Below are 24,384 nucleotides of genomic sequence, written 5' to 3'. Positions count from 1 at the left end.
GTAAAACTTTGCTGTATAGTTGGCAGCGCTGTTTCAGTAATAAGGATGAGTTCCTAATATTTCAGCAATAGATAGCACTTTTTGTAAACGTCTATGGATAGATACCCTGTTAAAAAAAATCCGTTAAAATTTCATTCAACATAATTTATAATTATATTGCCTTTTCAACTGATTATATTGATTATTTTAAATAATATGTAACTATAATAAATTAGTAAAGAACATTTTTATATTTCTTGCCATATAATAAAAATAGCTGATGTACACATGATTGTAATTTGAGATTTATTATATTTAAAAAAATCCCTGCTTTTTAATATTTATGCCTGTCGATCCTTGTAAGAAATTTGCCTGTGAGATCCAGAGATGCCTTGTTGGTAAGTTAAATTAATAAAATTTTATTTATGAAACCACTTGCCGACAACTAACATTAAATTTAGTCGCCATCTTTACTGCAATCATTCAGTCGCCTCTAGATTTGCGGGCGTTTCATCGCCGTATTTCAATGTTTTGCTCAAAATTAACTCTATTGTTCCTTTCAAAATATATATAATAAGTTCGTGGAGTGTTGCGTAATAGTTTAATGTAAAAATGAGTTTTTTCGGATTTGGACAGACAGCGGATATCGAAATCGTGTTCGATGATGCTGACAAACGCAAAGTTGCGGAGGTAAAGACAGATGATGGAAAAAAGGAGAAATTACTATTGTATTACGATGGTGAAACAGTATCTGGCCGTGTAAATGTAACATTGAGAAAACCAGGCTCGAAACTAGAGCACCAAGGCATTAAAGTAGAACTCATTGGTCAGATAGAACTATTTTATGACAGAGGTAATCATCATGAATTTATTTCCTTGGTAAAGGAGCTCGCCCGGCCTGGCGACTTATTACAGCATACATTGTATCCATTTGAGTTTGCAAATGTTGAAAAACCATATGAAGTTTATACTGGTGGTAATGTAAGATTACGATATTTCCTGCGGGCTACAATTGTTCGACGTTTAACAGATATTGTTAAAGAGGTTGATATCGCTGTGCACACGTTATGTAGCTATCCGGATGTGTTAAATTCCATTAAAATGGAAGTGGGCATTGAAGACTGTCTTCACATTGAGTTTGAGTATAATAAATCAAAATATCATTTAAAAGACGTTATTGTTGGTAAAATATACTTCCTCCTTGTCAGAATAAAAATAAAACACATGGAAATATCAATTATCAAACGAGAAACCACTGGTTCAGGCCCTCACACATTTACAGAAAATGAAACTGTTGCAAAGTATGAAATTATGGATGGGGCACCAGTTCGAGGTGAAAGTATTCCGATACGTGTTTTCTTAGCTGGCTATGATTTAACTCCTACAATGAGGGACATTAACAACAAGTTTTCTGTAAGGTATTATCTTAATCTTGTGTTGATGGATACTGAAGATCGTCGTTACTTCAAGCAGCAAGAAGTAACTTTATGGAGGAAGAGTGATAAATCACGTTTACCACTTCATAATCCACACCATCCACAAAACCTTGCAACTCCGACACCTCAAAGACAGTTAAGTGCCTCTAGTGAGGAGAACTTTATAAAAACAGCATCTCCGAATGCACCAGAAAACTTACAAAGGTCAATCTCCCCAGAATTGCCAGCAGAGAAGCAAAATGGCCCTGCACAAATGGAACAAGAAGAACCTGATGTCTTATCTGAGAAAATGTCCAACACACATATTGAAGTAACATCGGATGTTACTGAAAATACTGAAAGACCTCCAACAACACTACCAGAAAATAACATTGATAAGTCCCCAGTTTCTGAAAATTGTGTAAAAATAGCTGAAGTGGAAAAACCACAGATAAGTGAAAAACCCCAAGTCAAAAAAGTAAAACCACAAGCTGAAAAAGTAATGGTGGCTGAAAGAGTAATGGTGGCCGAAAAACCCCTTCTTGCTGAAAAGCCTCAACTTGCTGAAAAACCAAGGCTAGTGGAAAGTGAAGCTAGCCCAAGTCAATAGCCATTTACTTGTGCGGTGATATGCACCAATTCTATGGACTACATGTTTTATTTGAAAACAATTGTTTAAAATATGTATAGCCATTAGATTGTTAATGTTTCATTTTTGATGTTTTATCAAGTAGTGTTATAAATAATGTAAGTGTAATAACAAAATTGTGATAAGGTTTGAAAAATGCACTTTTCTTTGGTGTGTCTCCAAGATGCAATGCTATTGAACATAAAGTACATATTTATTTGAGTAGGATAGATAAATGATATATCAATGTATGCCTATAATTTGTTTATCTCAATTTTTGTTAATTAAAGTGCAGTGCACAGTATACTATAGCTTCTAATTCTTTTTGCAAGAAAATTTGTATATTTTTACACAGATTAGTGTATTTGAGAGAAGCAATATTTAAATATTGGTAGCCTTATTTGTATATTAGAGAGATCATGTCCGAAGTTGAGAAGTATGAGTTATGCAATAGGTACATTATTAATTTTTTTAGCTTATCATTTTCATTCAGTTAATTGATCATAATTGAACACCTCTACAATTTCATTGCTAGTAGTCCACCTTAGTGTCAAGACTTCTTTACAGTTTTTCCATTCAATTTGTAGTACTCTGATAATGGACTATACACTATATTTTATACATGAAATTCAACTTACATGACTGCTATTATATGAAATTAATTAGTCATTTTAAATTACATACCTAATGGATATCTGAGACGAATAATGTTATATCTAAATAATTTTATAAATAAATGAATATTTACTCATGGCAACTATAGCAATTATTATGAAGGTCATATGAGAATGTTTTTTTATTCTGAAAACTGAATTTACTTCAGAGTTTGTATATATGTGCAGAATTATTTTTAAATTATTGCTGTGAATTTGTGGGCTTGCAAAAATTGTGAAAGTAAATATTGACTTGATTATAAATGCATTCATCATGCCATGTTTTATTTTTACAAAAATTATTAATAGAATCGTTATTTTCGATTGAACATTGTCAGCGTTATGAAGTCCCCTTTCATGTATTTGGTCATTACGTCATTCACGACCGTTTTGCGACTATCTGAATGATAACATCTACATATACTATGAGATTAGTCAATAATGATCTGTATATAAATATTTCGGTTCAATAAAATATTATGAAATATAAACAGGTTTTATAAATTGGAAAAAGTATCCTTTTAATTACGTTATGTTATCGGCATTTTAAAATCAGACAGGATGCCTTATCAAACTGCATGAATGAATTGTGATACTGGGAACAAATAATTGAAGGTATAATTTTACGTGATAATACATGTGTGTGTTTACTCAACCTAGACATGGTTTAAAACTACTTGGCTAAACCAGTCTTAAAGCGTTGTTTTTATTCTGTTTAGACCTGTTTCCGATTTGATTTTTGTATTTTATAAACTTGCCACTTACGGCCTAGCAGCAAAAGCTTTGCTTTTTAGCTAACGCAATACAACTAAAAAGTAGATTTGCTTAAGCACGTTTACAATTGGGCATAATTTAAATAGCTTTTCTATCAAACAAATATTTAAGAGTTTTAAACCTTGTCGGTTATATAAACTTCTCGACGATTCGAGTTAAAGTAGATTATAGAGTCCACTATTGTTCGTAATTTAAAATTCTTGGATGAAATAAAATCCTCCATAGAGTTTATTGTCTAGAGACAAACTGTGCTGGTTACATAATGCAATCACCTGACCTTATGTACCTACGGCGTGTTAATGGTTTTTCCAGTTTTTGCAAAATATGAATTGGGATTTCCTACCAAATTACCTATATAACATTTTTTTTTTATACCAATGTTTATCAAAATATATATCGGTATTTAGTGAGGATCAAATTTTATGCTGATATATTTTAGTAGACCACATATTGTTCTATTCCGCTAACAGTTAACCAATGCATTTACTGTAGTATGATCAACATCAATTTATTTCAATTGAATATATTAAATGTGTCCTTCATTTCATTGGTTACATGTGAAACGACTAAGCAGAAATGGAATCCCAATTACTTATATTATCTATAACAGATTTAATTATATGAAATTGTGGATTAAAATTGTTATTGGAGAAGTGAGGTTTAAATTTGATTACACTTACATTATACGAAGCTTTGGATATTTTAAACGTTATTTATTAGAAAATTATACATAACCAGCCAATTTTAGTTTAATCTAGACTGAGGGTGTCCAATTGTCTTAGTAATAATATTAATTTTTTTCCGTCAATTTATTTTTAGGAACAATCAATTATAGACATTTATGTAAAATGTTTGAATGTATGTCAATATATTGTTAATGAATAAATGTATAAATTGATATGTGTCTTGTCTATTTCTTTACCCCTATGTCTCGAACAAGCTTCCATTGTTTATCTTCATAAAAGTAAAGATCTTTCCTGTAATGGCCCTGGTTTTGTAATGTTGTGAGTCTGTTACAGTGACTCAATATAGATTGAATCTTAATCAATATAGACACGCATTTCGAAATGTTAGCACTGTGTAGGCCTCCCACTAAATGTATGTACGAGTCTTATCGTATATAGTGTTACAAATAAAAAGCAGTAAATAGGTATAAAATGTGCTGATAAGTTGGGAGTTTTGACCGTTTAAATGTCGCGTATAATTAACCAAATATAGACCGTATCTAAAATTGAATGAAATATAATATCTAACATAGTTAAATTTCGTGAATTTTTTCTGCACCTACTGCTCAGGGGGCGGTTCAAGTATTACGTAAGCACTATAGGGGGAAGGGGGCTCTTTGATTTTCTTATTTGGTGATTACGTGTTACGTCAACAGTAATTATTTACTTTTTCACACATATTTCCCACCCACACGTCTGCTTGAAAATGAAATGTATTTTCGAGGATTCCTACAAAAAATTAATACCTATGTATACTATTACTTTTTCCGACAAGAGGCGGGGTAATTCTTACGTAATACTTGACATTTGTTTCCCCTACAATTATATTATATTAAAAATAATTATTCTTATATGTACTACTCTTAGACTTCATAGCTCAAGGCAGCTAAACGTCCAATTTAATTTCGTTTTTATTATAATAAACCTTCATTTATTAATAAAATATAATTTTACACACACTGGCAGAGTAATTATGCAGCATTTTGTTATTGCGATATTTAAACGTTGCTTAATATTGGCACTAACTATTGAAAATTATTTTTCCTTCAATTGTTTTTAGGCGCATCTAGAGACGGATCCGCCCTTGAATCATCTTTTCGTGTACAAATTTAGCATTACATAATACCAGTACTAAATAATTGTAATAATTTGTATCAAATGTTTATTATTTCAGAACACAACTTTCAAGAAGTGCGTTGTGATCGTGTGTTCGAAGCCATGAGGCAGTGCTGTTTGAAGCACAAACACGTATCTTTGGTTTGCGAAGGCTACGGCTTGGAGCCTAGGACATTTGCGCCCGTCACTGACAGGGCGGATAAACGATTTTAGGTAAAAAAATCTTCTTTTCCGGGAGATAGTAAAACAAAAGACGACAGTGCATTCCCTTTGATTGTCAATTGGTCATCTCTAGATTATAAAGATTTAATGATTTTTAAATAATATTTACAATTTATGCTGGATAATGTTCACGGACGGAATACTTACTTCCAAATTTGTTTGTTAAAGAAACTTAAGTTAATATATGAAAGATTGTATGTGGTTTCTGCATTAGTTTTTATTATTCAGTTGACATGAAGTATCTATGATAGACTTTCTTCAAGGCATGTCCGGCTTCACAAACGAGTGTCATGTTACCATTGTGGGATTAAGCCACTTGCTATTGAAATTGATACCTGGAACCTAGACAATACCTATTACTGGTTTAGTACCTAATGAATCCGTTTTACGTAAATTCAAAATTCAATTCGATTCAAAAACGAGACTGTACTCTGATTTTTATTCCGTAGAATTTTGACAGCTATAATTTTTTGACGTGTCAGAGATGGCAAACCTTTTTGGCCGGGCACATTTTTCAATTATTTCAATACCGAGTCTGAACATCTGAGTCTAAACATACATTTTATTGTTAGTTAATGTGTGTGCTCCACATTAAAAGTGGTACCTTTTCATCATAAACAGTAAAAACACACAAGTAAAGATATTTTTTTAAGGTTTACTAAACCTGGAATTAGTAGGCAGTGATGCCAGCTAAAGAATAAAATAAAGTAATTAAAGTTAATTCGATAAATTGTTCGTGATATTGAAATATTTGTTATTTTTATATTAGGTCACTTGAGTAAGTAAATATTTAGATTTACCTTTTTGTAGGTAAAACATAAAAAATACGTGGCAATTTTTTATTTCCCTCAAGTCAAATTCGTCCCTTTCTCGGCGGAGAACTTTTATTATAGGTATAGCACCACTTATGAAATGTCAGAATTCTACGGAATTAATAATCAGAGTATAGCTAAGTTTAACATACAGGAGTCATATTCGTGTTAATTCTGTTTATCCCCTTAAATTTCGTATTTTGACGTCTATTCAATTTGGTTAAATTTTTAAATAAGAATCGCTACTACCTACATATCTACTAGCCTATGTGATTTTTTTTCGTCTCATTCATATTTTCGTATCGTCGTCAAACGCGTGCCGCAGTTTTTTTTTCTATAAAATGCTACTGGATAGGCGCCCTCTATACATGTCTTACGTTAACAATAATGAATAATAGCTTTGGTGATAACGCTTTATAACTTTCTTTGTTTTTATGAAACCTTTATCGTTGAATAGCTGAACCTACTAATTTTATTCTCTAAAAATAATTCAGATTTCTGCATCTGTTGCTGGCTTTGCCACTCAAAAATAATAATTAATAATCTTTGTAATCCAGTATCATAGTAAAATTATTTTTTTCAGATAATGGATCAACGTCGACGCAGTAAAACACTAGGTCAAAGAAGTTGGATTTTCAGATACCCAAAGACATTTCAAGTGACATTCACCACCTTATTCCTTGGCGTATTCTTCTCTAAACCAATATACGATTTATGTTTTAGAGAGCTAGAGCCCATTGACACTAGCGAACCCCCTACCACATTTAATCCTAAGAGAAACGTTACTACTTCATAAGGTATGGAAGCGGTATCAAAAGCAAAAGAAAGATTTGCTAAATACCCGCTTATTTATGCGAAATGCTCTAAGCAAGGTTTGCTTTACGCTCGCTGCGTACTTTTAAAGGAAGATACAGTCAAAAAGAACGACTGCGCTAAAGAGTTTCAAGAATTCAAAACGTGCTTACAAAGCGCTGCAAAGACGTTAAAAACGAGGATTTAAAATGTTAGGATTTTTGAATTTACCGTTTAAATTTCACGCCACACTAGCATTTATCATTCGTTTAGCTTTTGTCTGTTATGGCACCTATCATGACAGCCATTTTGATGTACCATACACAGACATAGATTATAAAGTTTTTACAGATGCTGCAAAACATGTCTATCAAGGTGATTCCCCGTACAAACGTCACACGTATAGATATAGCCCGATGATTGCGATCCTTTTAACACCCAATGTATTCTTGAATTTGAACTTTGGAAAACTTTTATTCTGTGTTTTTGATATATTTTGTTCCTATGCAATAAAGCAACTTATTGAAAAGCAACTAGGTAGTAATAGTAATGCGTCGAAAATCGCAGTACACTGCTCCTTATTTTGGTTGTACAATCCTATGAGTATAGCCATTTCCACGCGAGGTAACGCAGACTCTATGCCATGTTTCTTCATAATAATTTCACTTTTGTTTCTCCAGACAGATTTAGTATTAGGTTCCCTAAAATATGTCCTGAGTGGCATGTTCTTAGGACTCTCAATACATTTGCGATTATATCCTATAGCATTTACATTTCCCATGTATCTTTCTCTTGGAGAATATAAAATCACAAGAAAAACTAATATAAAAGATGGTATTATCCAGCTAATACCTAATAAAAAGCAATTGATTCTAGCTTTTAGTTGTGTTTTAACTTTTGCAGCCATTACAGGGGGAATGTATTTATTGTATGGTTATGAATTTTTATTTGAAACATACATTTACCATCTCTTCAGAAAAGATACCAGGCACAATTTTTCAGTCCTCTTTTATTACTCATATTTGACCTCTGGTCAAACAATTGATTTAATTAAAATGTTAACACAGATATTTGAATGTGTCATTTTGTTTATACTTAGTTTAGCGTTTGGTACAAATTCAAAGACACTTGCCTTTTGTTTGTTTAGTCAATCTATGGTGCTGGTTGCCTACAACAGTGTTATGACCTCACAATACTTCATATGGTTTCTTTCACTTTTACCATTAGTTGTTCACGATTTTAATATGAAACCAAACCTTGCAATAATGTTAGGTATCATTTGGATGTTCCCCCAAGCAAAGTGGCTATATTTTGCATATTTATTGGAATTTAAAGGACAAGACACATTTGTGTTCATTTGGTTAAGTGGAATATTGTTTTTTTTTGCAAACATTTATGTTTTGGGGCAACTCATAAAATATTATAAGCCTAACTATGGTTTTGGCCAAATAGCTAATATGAGTGAAATTAAAAATAAGTAGTATTTAGTTATTTTTGTAGATAGATTTGCAATGAAATAAAATATATAATTTGTATTATTTTTATTCTAAACTACACCAATAACTAACATTAAAACAAATGCATATACCACTGCTCTTTATTAAAGCAGTATTTCTATCAACATTAGAACCTTTAATACAAACTTAGTCGAGGCAGCATATTGTTAAGTATAATTTATTTAAAACTATTAAATTAAGCTTTGAAAAATGTAGTTGCCATAATATCAGACATATTATGGCTTTTGTGTTATTTATTTCTATATTAAAAAAACATATTCTTCTATTATTTCTTTTCCTGTAGATTAATTTTTGTTAAATCTTCAGTTTCTCCTTGAGACATGTTAGATAGCTTCTTACCAATTCGCTCATGTACATCGAGGTACTTTGCAACACATCTATCCAGACATACTGATTCACCTTTTCCTAAAATAATTTAATACTATTAATAAGATAGCCCAAAGATATTAGATTAAACTATAGTTAAAATATTTTTTTTTTCATGCCTTGAAAAATACAACAAAATATCAGAATCATTCTAATGCAACACTTTAAGATAACCTACCAAGTTCAGGTTCGTAATATTTAACAGGTATACATTTTCGATGACAGGCTCCTATAAGACGATTGTACATATCAGACATCATCTCAATCTCCAGGTCTTGCACCAGCTGGAGCTTTGCAGGGTCTAATTGAGGAACTGCCATTTTCCTATATTCTAATTTGTACTATGTTATATCAACTGGAAAATGATTGACACATTTAAAATATACAAATTTAAGTATGTTTAGATTTGTCTTAAATATTTATTTAGTGAAAAAAGTTATTTGAAAAATATCAGATTTTAGGTAAAAACACAAAATTATTGACTCAACATTTTAAATTATACAACAAGGAAGCTTTGATCTTCTTGATTATTCTTTACATAAATCTATAATAATTTATATAAATGTGGAAAATCTTTAACTTACTATTTTCCTCACAGTTTACGGTAAACGTCTGGGTATTCTCCTTCGTTAGATTTTCTCATGCGTTCACGAGATCTCATATTCTCCAAACGTCTCTCATTAATGTGACCTTTGGCCAGCACAAAGAGCGACAAGCTTACAGCAGTTATTCCGACCCTAAGATATATAAGATTAAATGAAATATAGTTATGAATAGATCTTCTAGATCAGTTTCAGACTAGACATAACCTAAATTTAATACTTTATGTTACCGATTAAAAAAATATGTATAGCTCACCACACACATGTGAAAATTACGGATTAAGTAATTATTATGTAAATAATTACCACGAAAGAGTTATTTTTCCAAATTTTCCAAGCGACATAATTTCTGCGAAAAATCAAATGAATGACATTTGCCGTGTGTTACCATAGTCGTGTGAAAAATAAATTTTGTCTGAAAGCTGCTTACATGTTTACACAAAGAAAACATTTTTTTAATAAAATTAATATTTAAAAGAATACTACAGAAACTCTTGAATTTTATATAGCACGAATAAAGATGAAACACTTATAAAAGAACATACATTTTACAGTCATTGATTTTGTTCACTTTATTATATTTTTACATATTATATTGATGTTTACAACATGCCGTTATAACATGTATGTTATAACGGCAAGTAATAATTCCCAAATTGTACATTTAATTTAAATAAAAAAAATACCATTGACCGTAGACGGAATATGTTCTATACTCTATCTATACGCTATTGCCATAGTAAAGATAGTGCTGTCTGTGAATAATTATCAATTCGTTTGTTTTCATTGTCCATTGTCAAAGTGTTTGATAAAAAAGCCACAAGACAAGTAAAAATTAAAAACAAAACGTGCTGATTGCCGAGCTCAAGCTTAGCTGTTGAGATAATTTAAAGGATAAATAACATTACCAATTAAATATTTCTATTATTAATCTATAGATATGCCGAAAGTAACAAAATTACATAGTACGGGTAAGCCAAAAGCTCTCCAAAAATCTACTAAGCCCGATGGGTCAGATCAACGAGACCCAGAAGAATCGTTAAGAGAATTTCAGTTACAGCTTCTTTGGTGTATTCAGAAATTAGAAAAATCTATTGGTGAAAAGAAAGGAAATGATAGACAGCGTAAGTAATACATTAACAAATCTAATTTATTTGATTTGGCAAATTTTTATCCTTGTAAATTTTTGTTATAATTTTGTTATCGAAGTCCTAGTACTGTTAAAATGTTTTCAAGTTAAGTATTATTTCTTTTTGTAGAGTAAATAATAAACTTTTATGCTTAATTAATTGTTATGGTTGGTTTGGATGCAAGCCATAATAGGTAGGCATTTCATTGATAAAAAATAATTGATACAATAATTTAGTAACTTTAGGAACCTCATCAACAGATTTAGTAAAAACTAAAAAACCTTATTTTATAGTTCAAGAAATGTGGAAAGTATTGACAATTTTAAAAAATAACAATCAGCCAATTATACGGAAAAGGCAGCTGATGCGGAAACACCTAGGGGACTATAGAGCAAAGATGGCAGCTGAAGAGAAGAGCCTGGTCAAATGTATGTAAGGATCTTTTTTGATGTTTATATTAGTTTTTAAAAATGTATAATGCCGTAATAGCCCAACTTAACATATTATGGTTTAATGTTTTTGCCTTCGTTTTGTACACAAATTCCTTTTTTCAGTGTCAAGCAAGATAAAGATAGCAGATAATCCAGTGCTGCCGAAAGCTACATTTCTAAGAAAATCAGCATTTTTATCGAGTGGTGATACTGCATTTAAGTTCCATTTTAATGTTTCACAAGAAAGCGAAGACAATGTTGCAAAAGAATTAAACAATGTAATTGACAAGACGGAAAACATTGTTTTAACAGATACTTGCAACACATCAAAAACTGTCATAAATGATGCAGAAGATCTCATGAAAGAAAATTTAAATAAATGTAAATTTTCTGCTTCTGGTTCAGAATTTAAGTTTAATTTTGATGTAGACGGAACAAGTAATTAATTAAAGTGAGAATGTTATATTTAGTTATATATTTCAGATATTACTATAAAAATTGCAGTTTATTTTCTTAGTTTTTAAGGCTGATAAATTTTTTCTATATTATTTTTATGTATTTTTCAAAACAAATCCTCTTATGAATTTGATATGTCATTTGAAGCAATAAACAGTTAAAAAGTTATTGTTGGGTTTGGTAAGATCCATAAGATTTCATCATGGAAGACTCACTATGGAAATGTAATATTGATATTCTTATGTTACAGTAATTGAAATTTTTGAAAACATGCACCCAACTGCTTATTCTAGTTAAAATAATAATTGTACAAACCGCTTTTTATAGTTTTGTAATATTGTATTAGTATAAATAAACTTGGCAACGCCGAGTGTGGAAATTAGTTTTTAAGTAAGCTAATAAAACAATTTTGTTAAAACACCTTTCATTTATTTAGTGAAACTCTTCAAGTAACAGTCATTAATGTCCATTGCAAAGTGATTGATAAAATCCATTTTCAACCTCAACTCTGCTATCATCTTGTATTTTCATAGCACAAGCGTAGTCTTCATAAAAACTTGCAGAATTTACCACAGACAATCCTACCGGCAATTCATATTTGCTATAAAAAGCACCCCAAGTTGCAACACCTAGCAAGATGTTGGTTTTTGTATTGAATACCGCGCCTCCTTCAACTCCATGGTACATGGAACATCGTGGTTCGTCATGTCTGTAATCATCCAATGTGCAAGAATGATAGCAAGGCACATTGAAGTCCCCCATAAGATTGTTGAACGTATAAACTTCATTACACAACGTTATGTCTATGAAAACTTCGAGTTCGGTTAGAAAGAAGTCTGATAGTGGATTTCTTATTCTGTGAAAACCCTGCAAAACCAATAGACGAAATGTACTTTTTTGAGTATTGCATATGTATTTTAAATACTGTACAGGGGCGATTAAGGGCTTTTTAGGGCAGCCCAGGGCCCCGAGTTCCCACTGAAAACAATAGGCGATATTTTGAATTTAAAAAAAATCCATCAATCAACCCATGTCAATCGAACGGATCGGAGAATTCCCCGTCGCTTGTTTTCGGTCGGTGTAGTTTTTCGCGTGTGCTCCTATTACGGGGGACTTCTCTGTAATAACCAAGAGCCTCACAAATTCACGAATCGCCCATAACTGTACAGCAAATCGCCGATTGGTGATGTTCAATATGTACTTTTTATTGCTTTTTACTTCCAATAGCGGCAGTAATCCTGCCGTTTTTGAATGCAATTCTCATTTCTTAATCCAGGGTCGATTGAGAGTACCGGTTCGGAAAGCTTTAATAAGTTATTCTTGCTCCTAGAACAGTTTCACAACGTGGGGCAATTTGATTGTTAAGGGGTCTATTAAATAAATAAATAAATCCTTTATTTGCTAAGATAGTGGTACAAAATAAAAAATCGAACAACAAGAAAAATCCGCACAATCAGCCATATTTAAATAGGCATGCAAATGTCAAAATAAGAAGTCAAGTAATTTATAAGTAATTGTTAAACTTATGTTCTAAATATTCGGTCACGCTATAAAAGCACCCTGATACGATAATTTATTAAAATTATTTGGAATTTGAATTACAGTTTTTCATTGTTTTGAAATTTTACTTTTCGTTAGCCCTTTCCTAGTAATTTCTTTCTCAAACCTATAATTTAAGCTACTAAAGTGAACAAACAAATTTAAGAAAGGTTAAGGTGGGGCATGGGACAAAAAAGGTTGGGTAACACTGTTCTAGAAGTTATTTCTCATCCTAGGTATATAAAATGAGCAGTAATGGCCTAGTGGCTTCAGCGTGCGACTCATCCCTGAAATCGTAGGTTCGATCCCCAGCTGTGCACCAAAGGAAATAAATAAATTCTTTCTATGTGCCCATTTTTTTTTAAAGACAATTCACACTAATTGACCTAGTCCCATGCTAAGCTGGTGAAGCTTGTGTTATGGGTACTAGGCAACGGATATACATAAATATTATAGATAGACATATAAATACATATTTAAACACCCAAGACCTAAGCACAACACCAAATGCTCATCACATCGATGTTCCTCTGAGCCGGGGATCGAACCCGGGACCCATGGATTCGCAGTCAGGGGTACTAACCACTAGACCAATGAGTCGTCAAAGGAAAGGAACGTTTTCCGTTAACATTCGCTCGAACGGTAAAGGAAAACATCGTGAGGAAACTGACATGTCTTAGAACCAAAAAGTCGACGGCGTGTGTCAGGCACTAGAGGCTGATCACCTACTTGCCTATTAGATTTAAAAATGATCATGAAACAGATTCAGAAATCTGAGGCCCAGTCCTAAAGAGGTTGTAGCGTCACTGATTTTTTTATGATCATATGAATCCTCTTACCTTTTTAATTGTATAACCCACTACTTTATGGGTATCATTGAAGCTACTATTTCTAAACCATTCATATGCAGTGTCAGTTCTGTTTAGAGGGTAAATGTCTATTGTGTGCCATACACCCATATAATATCGTTTATGTACCACGATAAATCCAACATCATCATATGCTTGTTTTGACCCATTTGAAGGAACAATAAAAGCTTTTGAAAATATTCTGTGGTCTTGATAAATAACTCTGGTGTATGTTATGTGTAGGCTGAATAAAATGGATTAATTCATACACGTACTTAAAAAGACTGTAAAAATCGAGGAAGCACATATGTAAAAAGCAAACTAGCAGGGTTTGAAACTTCGTAGCATTTGCACCTTGCCTTAAAAATATGAATAGACAAAATATAAGTACATCGTTAAACAAAACTTCAGAAACGTTAAACTTGAATTATTCACATAACTCGTCGTTTCGACGCTTTACCGTAAAGTTAAAAAGAGAAATTCGCACTTATACAGATTTACAGATACCGGCAAACATCTTGAACAAATGTCCTTGCCTACGCAGAGTTTTTAGGTATCACTGGAAGGGGGGCGGACGTGACGTCTCTATCGCATGAGTGGTAATTGGTAAATCAGTTGACGTTTGTGTCCCACGCTGCGCAAACTTTCCCCCACTCCCTTGATTAATGCTCAAGAAGTTTGCCGGTATCTGTATCCTTTAGAAAAGTTATTCACGTTAACTAAAGATAAATTAATAACAACCAAACAACGCGTCAGTAGATAATAAACATTGAAAATTATCAATTTCTTTCTACCAGATATACATAAATATAAGTTCAAGAAATTCGTAGAGTAAATATCAACGTAAAATAGGCATATAACATCCCTTACGTAGCAATGCACCTAGCAGCAGTTATAAATATTTCCTCTTTGACACATGCAGCAGTGCACACGTGTGGCTTATCTGTATGCCGAGAATGAATAACCCGGGCAATCCACGGATACACATCTTCCGACACCTGAGTGGCGTTTACTTCATAATTCTTTAAGGGAGGAAAGACTGAAAATTAAAAGCTAACTATGAAGTCAGCAGAGAGGTAGACGATTTATCGAGCTTAAACCTTGTTTCATTTAAGGAAGGTCTATTTTGAATGTAAGCAAATTCAAACCATAATGCTAAATATAAAAGGTTCGCAAGTATAATATAGACCGAATAAGTTCTTTGATTCGCTGAAGTTCAGTAAGGTAATATTGAGAATCTGATTTTCGGCAATGCTTCTTATTTCCTGAATATAAAGTGGATGTGTAAGTTTCCTAAATAATATCAGGCACATATGTTCATTATGAATAGTAATTAAGGTCGGTTTTTAATAATTGCAATCATAATCATTCATAATGACGTAATGAACATAATGAAAACAAATGTTAATAAAGGCATCGGAAACTAGTTTTATAGATTTTTCAGTTGTAAAATCAAAGTGTGCGAAATGGTCACATTGTTCTATGACAATATTTGTAGTTAATTTTTAAAATTATAACGATTGTGAAACATACTTATTATTCATCTAAAGTGTAAATATGTATTTTTTTTCTCTTTATGGCTCTGTTTGTGCATTAGCCAGCGTCAAGTATAAGATATTTATAATTCGCTGTTTTAATTATTTACAAATATGAACTTACAGGTTTTGGATAAGTTCAAAGATTCCTTTTCATCTCGTAGGCTATACCGCTGCCAAACTATATCTTCAAAATTATCTACGTATTCGTCTCCAAATATTTGTGTGTTCAAAACAAGAATTGTTAAATAAAATGTATGCATTTCGTAAATCGTTTGGCATTTTATAGGTTTGTTACATTGGAAAATATGTTATTTTTATCATAATCTTGGAAATTAGAATCCACGCTACTATTTTACGATAATAAAAAAATATTTGATATAATTTTGTTGAAGGTATTGCCATAATTTCAAGAGTATAAAAAAGATCTTGCCAATTTATATCATAAAATTCCTATAGTTTTCAGGGCGTAATAAAATACAAAACCGTTTACGACGACATCGTTTAGAACAACGTACCGGTTATATTGACCAAAATCAAAGGTCCCGGTTGAATTCTATTGTATTAGGTTCTTAATAACGTCATCGGCTGTTACGATTATCGGTTTCTACGACCAAATATGAGTAGTCCCTTCGATGTCGTTATAATAGATTTTGACTGTATATATTTTGCAAACAACAAGTTATGAAAGCAGTGACAATAAAATTGTGCTAACATTCTCCAAAAAAAAAATCTATGTTTTTTTTAAAATAAGTAAAAAAATCTCAAAATATTGGTGGTGCGGCCTCTAATTCCAATAATCCCTCCGAGGATTCAGTGCTCGAAAGTTAACCTTCATTTATTTTATATATAAAAAACACATTAAATATAATCATTTATTTGGATTACACCCTTAACATAAAATATTACATATTTAAACGATTTCATATTTATCAGGATGGAAAGATATTTCCTGTGAGAAGTCCACCGGTGTCCCATCATCAGCCTGCACCACTTTGTGAGATGACAATAAAGCTAGTGACGTTTCAGATGTCCAACTGACAGTTAGCGGGAAGAAATCGTTTGGTATCGCTGGAGTAACACTGAAATTTAACAAAATTAAAAATAAAGTACATAAAAACTTTTTAAATACAGTGTACTCTCAACGAATTTCGTGGGAGAGCATTTTTATTCGTTATAAAGAGATTTCGTTATAGGGAGAGAAGAATTCATGTATGGGGTATTGGTATTAAAATAAATTTATCTAATTTTTACGTTGTAAAGAGTTTTTCCTTATAACGAATGAAATTATAAAGAAATTATACTGTATGTCTTTGTTATCAATTATTAAAGGTAAATAGATGATTTATGATTAACGTATGTATGTATAAATAAGACATTTATGGAAACTCTAAGACTCGTAGTTATTACTACTGATGATGTATGTAGATTGTAGAGTTCGGAAATTAATGATTTCAATAACTAATACTATCTCATATTACCTTATACAATAAAAAAACGCGATTTATTATTCGACTAAAAGACTCGTATCCATTGTCATGTAATAAATCATTCTTAAAGCATTTTAATTAAAAGTATTTAAACGATAATTTTTTATACTTACGTAAATTCCAAAGTGCCACTTTTCTGTTGTTTATTAATAAATGGAATGTTCCAGACAAGAGTTCGGCCCTTTTGACTGTAGCTACCTTCCCATTGGTGGACGACAAGGGTGGTGTTGCCAGATCTGAAAAAAAAATTAATTGTCATAAATAAAAACAATAAGACATAAAATAATCACCACCGATGATATCTTGACAATGTTTTAAACCTTTAAAAGTTTGAAGTTTCTCGCTTACAACTGTAATAAAGTAATACAACCACAAAGTAATAAAATAAAGATAATATAAGCAGCCATATATACTCACGGCAGAGGAATGTTAATATTGACATCTGCAAGCACCAAGTGGTCTTGTTCCAGCTCATACTCAATGTTGACGTCACAACCGCCGTTAGCGCCCTCTGACGGCCAGCAGTTCACTAAAACCATACATTGTCTTTTTATTAACACTTTTATTTAAATCGGTGAATTTTAATTAAAATAACTTTGATCTAATTTAATTAAATGTCCGTGTATCTCATTCTAAGTATATTTAACTATAAATAAAATCTTTTTTTTAATTGTTTGAAATTAAGCAAAAAATCTTTAGCCTGATTCCAAAAATCTTAATCATCGGTCTAAATATCAATAATTAACAGTATAATTGAAATAAACTAAATACTAGCATTTGCCAAATATCGTCATTTAAAAAATCTATATTAAATATTTAAGAGAAATTGCAATACGTAAAACTACAATTAAAATAAAATTACTTTTATATTTATAAAAACCAAATGGATGTACCTATTTCATATCGTTAAATTCCAATACGCACGGTAAAAACATTGCAATAGATTGTAATAGAAAAATGTATTCATTCATAGCAATTTTTTTTTAATAAGTACCTGAAAGCGGTGGCCTGTCATCACCGGCGGTAGCCAACCTCCACTTAAGTACTCCGACATCACTGTTCATTGGGAATGGCCTTTGAGCTTGCTTCAAACGAATCACTCCCTCTGATCTGAATGCCTCTTTGTCCACGTTGGGGTGAGTCTATAAAAATAATATCACAAGTTAATAATTATCTATTTGATAAAAACAAGTACTTTTAGGGGGAAATTCAGCATCGAGTCTTAGCTCTAAGTGCGTCCCATAAACAAAATAAAAATAGCCTAATATTTTTGTATTTGAAGAAGTGTGAAGACTTCCTCCAAATTCTTGCATTTGTTTTTAATCTTTGGAAGTATTTTCCAATCTTTCCCCGCTATCTCTTAATTCATCTTCCCATGTTTCTGGTGCGAATCCTCTCTTTTTTTTGTCCCACTGGGCCATTCCAACTAGGAGTCTTTTTGACCCATCAGTCGTCACTAAGGTAGTAAAAACAACAACAACCAAAACCGGAAAAGCAAAACAAATATGGAAGAAACACATTCTAAAACAACCTAATCAAGGAGTCTTTTTGACCCATCAGTCGTCACTAAGGTAGTTGCCCTACATTGTTAGTTTTAGTTGATGTGTTTTCAAACTTGTTAGATGTGTTCTGTTTTTTCTGTGTAGACAAGTTGGGAGATACAGTTTTATTTATCTCTCTTCCTTTTTTCGCGCTGGTTATCCTGCAGTTTTTTAATCACCAATTGGTCTCCTCTCAAAAAAGATTTGTTTCCCTTTTTCCATTCTTCCTCTGCTTTTGGCTGTAGTTGTTTTCTAGTTTCTAGTACCTTCTTGGTGGGGTTCTCTTGGGGGGCAATGTGACCGGCCGATTTTCACTTCTCACTTCTTTAGTGTTACCACGTCTGTTAATTTTGTAAGGCTTAATGCATATGTGAACTTAATAACCATAGTTTTTACTTATAATACGAAAATATAATTTTCTTAAATCCTGCATCATCCAGGGGACCTCAATGGACAACAATTTTGTTCTTGCTTATTAAAGTACATATTTCAAATTTCATTTGTTGCGAAAAAGTTCTTTAAAAAATTATAGATTGCTTGTAACAATGGTAACATAAATATGGTTAAATACCGTCGAAACTATTATTTATTTACATGAGTATAATATATATAAATAATAGTATGACCAAATATTGACTAAAAATATTAATAAGTTTTTTTTTATTTTTTATAAAATTAATTAAACTAGTAATATTTTCTCAGTACATTTTTAAATCACAATATATTACCCGCATACGCTTAACAAATAAGTCGCTCTCCAGCGAAGAGTCGAGAAAACTTTTAATTTGCGAGGGTAAGCGGGGAGTGGGAGTTTGTTTACGCTAGAATGTTTGAGTTGAATACACAACAATAATGTAATTAACTTTAATTACCCATACATATAGTGTTATATATATGTTAAAATACACACCTGAAGTTGTAAAGGCCTCGTGTCCTTATTATCGACGTGCACGTGAATCCGTCCGTACAACTCGTTCGTTATACGCAGCGTCAAGAGACCGGACAACTCAAAGTTTTGAATATCGCCATCACGGCCCGCTGTTAGGTTCAAGCGCTCTTCCAAACGTAGATGGACGCTAAAATGTTATGAAGTACACGTACTGTATTTGTCTTTATAAAAACACTCAGAAAATTCAGAAATAAATTTCAAATTACCAGGAATGAAGGGGGGATTCAAGTAAATTCGTTTGATCTAATGTAGTGATTTATTATTTCTATATTATTATTATGTACAACCGTAAAATATTGTTTTCCAAAGAATTAAAAAAAAGGGTGCGTGTACTTATGTACGCGCGTAAGAAGGTATACTTCTTTGGCATTATTAAAAAATAGTTTTTGATTGCATGCAAATAACTAATTACAATTAAATAATCAAAGACTGGAAAAGGAGTCATTATAGTCAATAAAGTTCAAAATTAAATAAATAAATATTTATTATTATTCTCTTACATTGAGTGTAACATAAATTCTATTATTATTCGAATGTTGTTTTTAAATTATGTCCAATGTCGTATCTTCCGTGGGCAACTTCATTCTGTTAATTTTGTGTCACGTGGCGCGCGCATCGTAAAATTTCACTCTCATCAATTTTTCATAACGCGCCTAAAGAAGTATAACTTCAAAAACAATTGACAGGTCTGTACACTTCAAATTCTAGAGAGTAGGGAAGCCCGGACTTCAAATAACCGAAGGGACCAATCAACATTCATTTTATTCAATTTATCATGTATGACTGTACCATCGTGATCTACAAATATTTTGTAAAATAAAACTTGGCGATTTAAAACAGTGACAGTTTATTATCAGTTCTTTCCGTTAGTTCTACATTGATTTGTGTACTGTAAATGAAGTTTAGAAGCATTCGTTTTTTTCTGACGTTGATGTATGACATTTTCGATACATAAATAAATGATATTTTCAAATGACCCACGAAACTTGCAACTTTAATTTGCATGTTATCGCTTTAGAAAAAAATTGTAGTCTACCCTTTCATAATCTGTCTAGATAAAGTATATTCAACAAAATATTATCAACATTACTGCTTGCCGAAGAAATTGTACCCAAGTTATGATAGATAAATAACCAGTATTTAATTTCTTTTTAAATCAGTTAAAAATAAATTAAACTGATACTTTTTTTAAATATACATATTTTGATTATGCTTTTACTTATTTTGAAAAAAACCTTAAAAACATGATAAAATAAAAATGATTGAGGAATGTAGAGGGCAATCCATAAGCGCTTTGTATAATAAAATTTCCATTATAAGTCTATATCTCTTACAAAACATTTTTTAATATATCAATTACTCACTCTTTCTGGTCAGCAACGGGTACTTTCTCAACTTTAGCGACAGCTGTGGGTGCGGGGGCGATCTTTTCACCTTCAGTCTGGAGACGAGACACGAAGCTGTCCGCGTCTGTACCACGAGAACCGAGCTTCATCGCTGAACGAGTGCTACGGCTGAAATATTTCTTTTATTATTAATTCAATACCTAAAGGGAAACTTAATAAAAACGATAAACATTACGTGGTAGTGAGTAGTTTTTTCATTAACAGTGGCGTAACAATAGGGTGGCAATGCTGGCAAAATACCACGGGCCCCCGACCCAAGAGGGCCCCTGCCCAAGAGATATAATGTTCTATGGATGAATGTGAAGTCTCCAATACGCATTGGGCTAGCGTGGGGACTACAGACCATTCCCTCTCGCCTAAGAGAGGAGGCCTATGGCCATTAGTGGGACATATACAACGTGTAATAGAGTACGGTGAAAATCTCGAAGTTTATTAAAATTAAAGTGACGATTTTTACTGATAGGGCCCCATCAAAAGAATTTGCCACGGGCCCCGATGGTATAGTTACACCACTGTTCATTCATTAATGTACCTTTTTACACCTTTTTTGTATTCCATCTTTGGCAATGTCTTTAGTATACATAATTGTTGTTATTATATATTATTTGTTAGCTGTAGAATTACGAAATAAATAAATAGATCAATAGCTTGAATAAGCTTTATAAAAATAGCATTAAAAATAAGAGGTATCTTCTGCTTACGTCTCTTTGACGGGTGTGGTGGGTATTTTTTCAATCATTGGCTCACTGATTGCAGCAGATGATGACATTGAAGAACTGCCGAAACCAGTTCCTAAACAAAATGGTACATTATGGTGACAGTATTTTTTGCTCACTGGCTTTATAGCTAAACAGCTCTGAAGCAATGTTCTAAATTTTCTTACTGATCAATTATTTCACTATCTTGGACTTTACAATTGTCAAGGCTGAAACTGTGACAATTGAAATTCACTTCATCTGTTCATTCATTTAAACAGTATTCAAAATTAAAAAAAATATTATGGAATAAAAGATATCACTTATTCCGTCATTAAATTTGAATCGGTAGACATCCCTACTCATCGGCAAAGAAGACAGAGGGTGTAGGCCGAGAGAAAAAGCCGGCGTAAAAAACTCTCGGTACTCTTAAAATAGCAAATCATCAAACAACACTTATTTTAAAACAAATATCGCAAAGAAGTAACCTGTCTAGCACTAGTCCCAGGCCCTTTTATCAACTAAGCGACGTTTGATCGGTTAGGGTTTAGTCAATTCTGACGCAATAATTTTCAAAACAAAAAGTACTAAAGTAAGCCTTAGGTAGTCCTCAAAATTACTCAATAAAACATAAGACCTATACTAACTATGCAAAAGAAAATATTTTGCCTTTTAATTCTTACCAAACGACTTGTGTGAAGCTCCAGTGTACCTTCCTTTAGCCGCTTCCAACCTCTCGCGTTGTAACTCTTTTGCTTTTTCTCGCATACGGTTCGCTGCTTCTCGCTCTTGAGTCTGTGTTTATCAGAATAACCGTTTATTAATTCCAATATCTATTATAAAATCAGATTAAGATTACAATCATCGGCTAGGGGTCGTTACTTTAATATAAAAACAACATGTCTCCAAAAAATGTGACTTAACAATGGCCGGCAAATATAATATATCTAAAGGAATATAACATCAGCCCACCTGTCTGACAGCTTGGTAGATCTTTTCTTCGTGAGAGTCCATCTCCACAAATGAGCGCACCTAAGGAAACACAAATTTAGTATTACACATTTCACAAGTTACTGAAAAAATGCACTTATTCTAATGTACACGCTTTTAGTAAATGAAATAAAATTTGCTATCAAGCCATGTTATAAGAAGTCCCATAAAAATAGCTACTAATCAGTTGTTTGTTTGTTATACCATAATTATTATGTTTGATAACAGTCTAACATAATATCCAAACTTTAATGAGCTTCTGAACAATTCATACTGTATACTGAAACTAACCTACAGGCTACTAATTGTTTAATAGTGAAGAGTAGTGCCTTCTTTAATTCTATAGTAAAATTACCAATACAAACAATGTTATTTCAAGTGGAGTGAACACATACCTGAGCCAAATTTACACTTTCTCTGTACCCAAGGGCTACAATTTCATCAAACGCAAACAGCAAATTGAATGCCTGATTTAATACTTCTGCCTCAGTAAGCTGAGTACAATATTCTGGTACCTAAAACATACATAACACTTCTTCATATGTAGATTTTATAGTTAAGCTCATTGTCAAAAAACTTCAGCTCTATGGTGACTATGCATTATTAATTAGTATATGTGTATTATACTATGAATTTATTTATTGTGTTTGATCACACAAAGACCTAATTGTGTAAATTTTTTTTGGGAACCAAATCACTCAAAAGTCATAACCGAAATTATTATACAAAAACAAAAGGCTCATGCACTTAAAGGCAAGTGTCATTTCCTGAACTATAATCATTTATAGTATATCTAAGAGGAAAAGTACTCTTATATTTATGCTTTCTGAGGCTAGTTTTAGAAGATTTAAAAAAAATATATAAAATTTAGAAAGAATATTACCACTCTGCTGAAGAGCCGAAGGGTTTCCAAATCTTCAAGAATGTTACTTGCTTTAGTTGTGATTAACAACATGTATAACTTATCCAATGGTTGATACACATATCTTAAAAAAATTGTAATTATATTATAGAAATATTACTTGATGTATGCAACATACATTTATAACTTTATTGCAAAAAGCTTTAAGATCAAGTAGTGACCAATATTCACTTAAGAATTAATATCAAATTTATTTTTGATTGACTTAATTAGTTTAAAGCAAGTTCAAAACATATTTAAACATTCATTTACATTAAATAGTTCCAATGTCAATAGTAGGATGGTTAATATATTTATTTAATATGTTAAAGTACTACTACCTTACAGATTCTGTTTCTACAAATGTGTGCTGTCTGCCACCGGTCATTAGTTTAGGAAAGGCAGCTAGCAACCCTTCTATACGAGCCTTGGTCATTTCCACGAATTGACGAGACACCAAAGCTATAAAATGGAATTTACATGTAGTGAGCGTTTTATACCCAGTATTTAGAGCTACTAATACTAAACAATTCTCAACAAAATTTACCTTTCCCTGATTTCGTGCATACCGTAGCCGCGATAAGCACCTAAAAACATTTATTGCATTTATTAACATTGGAATGCATAATATATGGATTTTAAATGTAAAAAGAGGGCACTGAATCAGAATTCTTACCATTTTCACAAAATAATATTTTGTACAAGCTAATATTTATTTTTATGGACTCAAAATAATTTAATCCCAACTTGTGATTTATTTTCTTGGGGACGTTTTGACTTTTGATGGAGCTGACGTGTAATCGTTGACATTTTGACTGCAGACAGATTCGACATTAACTAACACATAATATTATGTCAGATGTAGGAGAATC

At 32.0% G+C, this 24,384-nt stretch overlaps 6 protein-coding genes across 6 annotated transcripts; 3 read left to right on the top strand and 3 right to left on the bottom strand.

Moving 5' to 3' along the window:
- The first annotated feature begins 428 nt into the window (after window positions 1–428).
- On the top strand, window positions 429–3,166 carry LOC125052443 (vacuolar protein sorting-associated protein 26B-like). The gene has a single exon (XM_047653292.1). The coding sequence runs from the start codon at window positions 592–594 to the stop codon at window positions 2,002–2,004; it is 1,413 nt and encodes a 470-aa protein (XP_047509248.1). The 5' UTR covers window positions 429–591; the 3' UTR covers window positions 2,005–3,166.
- Window positions 3,167–7,189: 4,023 nt separating this feature from the next.
- LOC125052444 (GPI mannosyltransferase 1) lies at window positions 7,190–8,649 on the top strand. The gene has a single exon (XM_047653293.1). It carries the CDS (start codon window positions 7,326–7,328, stop codon window positions 8,595–8,597), a length of 1,272 nt encoding a protein of 423 aa, XP_047509249.1. The 5' UTR covers window positions 7,190–7,325; the 3' UTR covers window positions 8,598–8,649.
- Window positions 8,643–10,011, bottom strand: LOC125052446 (mitochondrial import inner membrane translocase subunit Tim10). Its single transcript, XM_047653296.1, has 4 exons — window positions 9,858–10,011; window positions 9,584–9,736; window positions 9,178–9,354; window positions 8,643–9,038 (listed from the first exon to the last, which is right to left on the bottom strand). Exons 3-4 carry the CDS (start codon window positions 9,317–9,319, stop codon window positions 8,899–8,901), a joined length of 282 nt encoding a protein of 93 aa, XP_047509252.1. The 5' UTR covers window positions 9,320–9,354; window positions 9,584–9,736; window positions 9,858–10,011; the 3' UTR covers window positions 8,643–8,898.
- Window positions 10,012–10,381: 370 nt separating this feature from the next.
- Window positions 10,382–12,472, top strand: LOC125052612 (UPF0488 protein CG14286). The gene is made up of 3 exons (XM_047653554.1): window positions 10,382–10,725; window positions 11,025–11,159; window positions 11,286–12,472. The coding sequence occupies exons 1-3, from the start codon at window positions 10,542–10,544 to the stop codon at window positions 11,606–11,608; spliced, it is 642 nt and encodes a 213-aa protein (XP_047509510.1). The 5' UTR covers window positions 10,382–10,541; the 3' UTR covers window positions 11,609–12,472.
- On the bottom strand, window positions 12,078–15,899 carry LOC125052611. The gene is made up of 4 exons (XM_047653552.1): window positions 15,665–15,899; window positions 14,876–15,044; window positions 13,997–14,249; window positions 12,078–12,485 (listed from the first exon to the last, which is right to left on the bottom strand). Exons 1-4 carry the CDS (start codon window positions 15,801–15,803, stop codon window positions 12,078–12,080), a joined length of 969 nt encoding a protein of 322 aa, XP_047509508.1. The 5' UTR covers window positions 15,804–15,899.
- Window positions 15,900–16,401: 502 nt separating this feature from the next.
- On the bottom strand, window positions 16,402–24,340 carry LOC125052532 (coatomer subunit delta). The gene is made up of 14 exons (XM_047653438.1): window positions 24,189–24,340; window positions 24,060–24,099; window positions 23,854–23,974; window positions 23,495–23,597; window positions 23,007–23,126; window positions 22,594–22,653; window positions 22,305–22,416; window positions 21,628–21,718; window positions 20,885–21,034; window positions 19,482–19,647; window positions 18,025–18,172; window positions 17,448–17,559; window positions 17,144–17,266; window positions 16,402–16,622 (listed from the first exon to the last, which is right to left on the bottom strand). The coding sequence occupies exons 1-14, from the start codon at window positions 24,189–24,191 to the stop codon at window positions 16,454–16,456; spliced, it is 1,518 nt and encodes a 505-aa protein (XP_047509394.1). The 5' UTR covers window positions 24,192–24,340; the 3' UTR covers window positions 16,402–16,453.
- Window positions 24,341–24,384: the final 44 nt, after the last annotated feature.

The sequence above is a fragment of the Pieris napi genome, chromosome 9 (genome assembly GCF_905475465.1).
Source record: "Pieris napi chromosome 9, ilPieNapi1.2, whole genome shotgun sequence".
NCBI lineage: Eukaryota > Metazoa > Arthropoda > Insecta > Lepidoptera > Pieridae > Pieris > Pieris napi.
The sequence above is the reverse complement of the archived record's forward strand: the minus strand, read 5'-3'. Positions and strand labels throughout refer to the sequence as shown.

What these genes read in the sequence shown, in the direction of transcription:
- LOC125052444 (XM_047653293.1), top strand. Translation starts at nt 7,326, where the DNA reads ATGTTAGGATTTTTGAATTTACCGTTTAAATTTCACGCCACACTAGCA.
- LOC125052446 (XM_047653296.1), bottom strand. Translation starts at nt 9,319, where the DNA reads ATGGCAGTTCCTCAATTAGACCCTGCAAAGCTCCAGCTGGTGCAAGAC. An exon ending in ATATTACGAACCTGAACTTG is followed by an intron (nt 9,039 to 9,177) that starts GTAGGTTATCTT and finishes AAATTATTTTAG; the next exon opens with GAAAAGGTGAATCAGTATGT.
- LOC125052611 (XM_047653552.1), bottom strand. Translation starts at nt 15,803, where the DNA reads ATGCATACATTTTATTTAACAATTCTTGTTTTGAACACACAAATATTT. An exon ending in TTTGAACTTATCCAAAACCT is followed by an intron (nt 15,045 to 15,664) that starts GTAAGTTCATAT and finishes TTTAATTTTCAG; the next exon opens with TCTTTCCTCCCTTAAAGAAT. An exon ending in TGGGTTATACAATTAAAAAG is followed by an intron (nt 12,486 to 13,996) that starts GTAAGAGGATTC and finishes TTGGTTTTGCAG; the next exon opens with GGTTTTCACAGAATAAGAAA.
- LOC125052612 (XM_047653554.1), top strand. Translation starts at nt 10,542, where the DNA reads ATGCCGAAAGTAACAAAATTACATAGTACGGGTAAGCCAAAAGCTCTC. An exon ending in GAAAGGAAATGATAGACAGC is followed by an intron (nt 10,726 to 11,024) that starts GTAAGTAATACA and finishes CTTATTTTATAG; the next exon opens with TTCAAGAAATGTGGAAAGTA. An exon ending in AGAGAAGAGCCTGGTCAAAT is followed by an intron (nt 11,160 to 11,285) that starts GTATGTAAGGAT and finishes TCCTTTTTTCAG; the next exon opens with TGTCAAGCAAGATAAAGATA.
- LOC125052443 (XM_047653292.1), top strand. Translation starts at nt 592, where the DNA reads ATGAGTTTTTTCGGATTTGGACAGACAGCGGATATCGAAATCGTGTTC.
- LOC125052532 (XM_047653438.1), bottom strand. An exon ending in CGAGGCCTTTACAACTTCAG is followed by an intron (nt 18,173 to 19,481) that starts GTGTGTATTTTA and finishes TTATTTTTATAG; the next exon opens with ACTCACCCCAACGTGGACAA. An exon ending in AATATTAACATTCCTCTGCC is followed by an intron (nt 17,267 to 17,447) that starts GTGAGTATATAT and finishes TTTTTTTTTCAG; the next exon opens with ATCTGGCAACACCACCCTTG.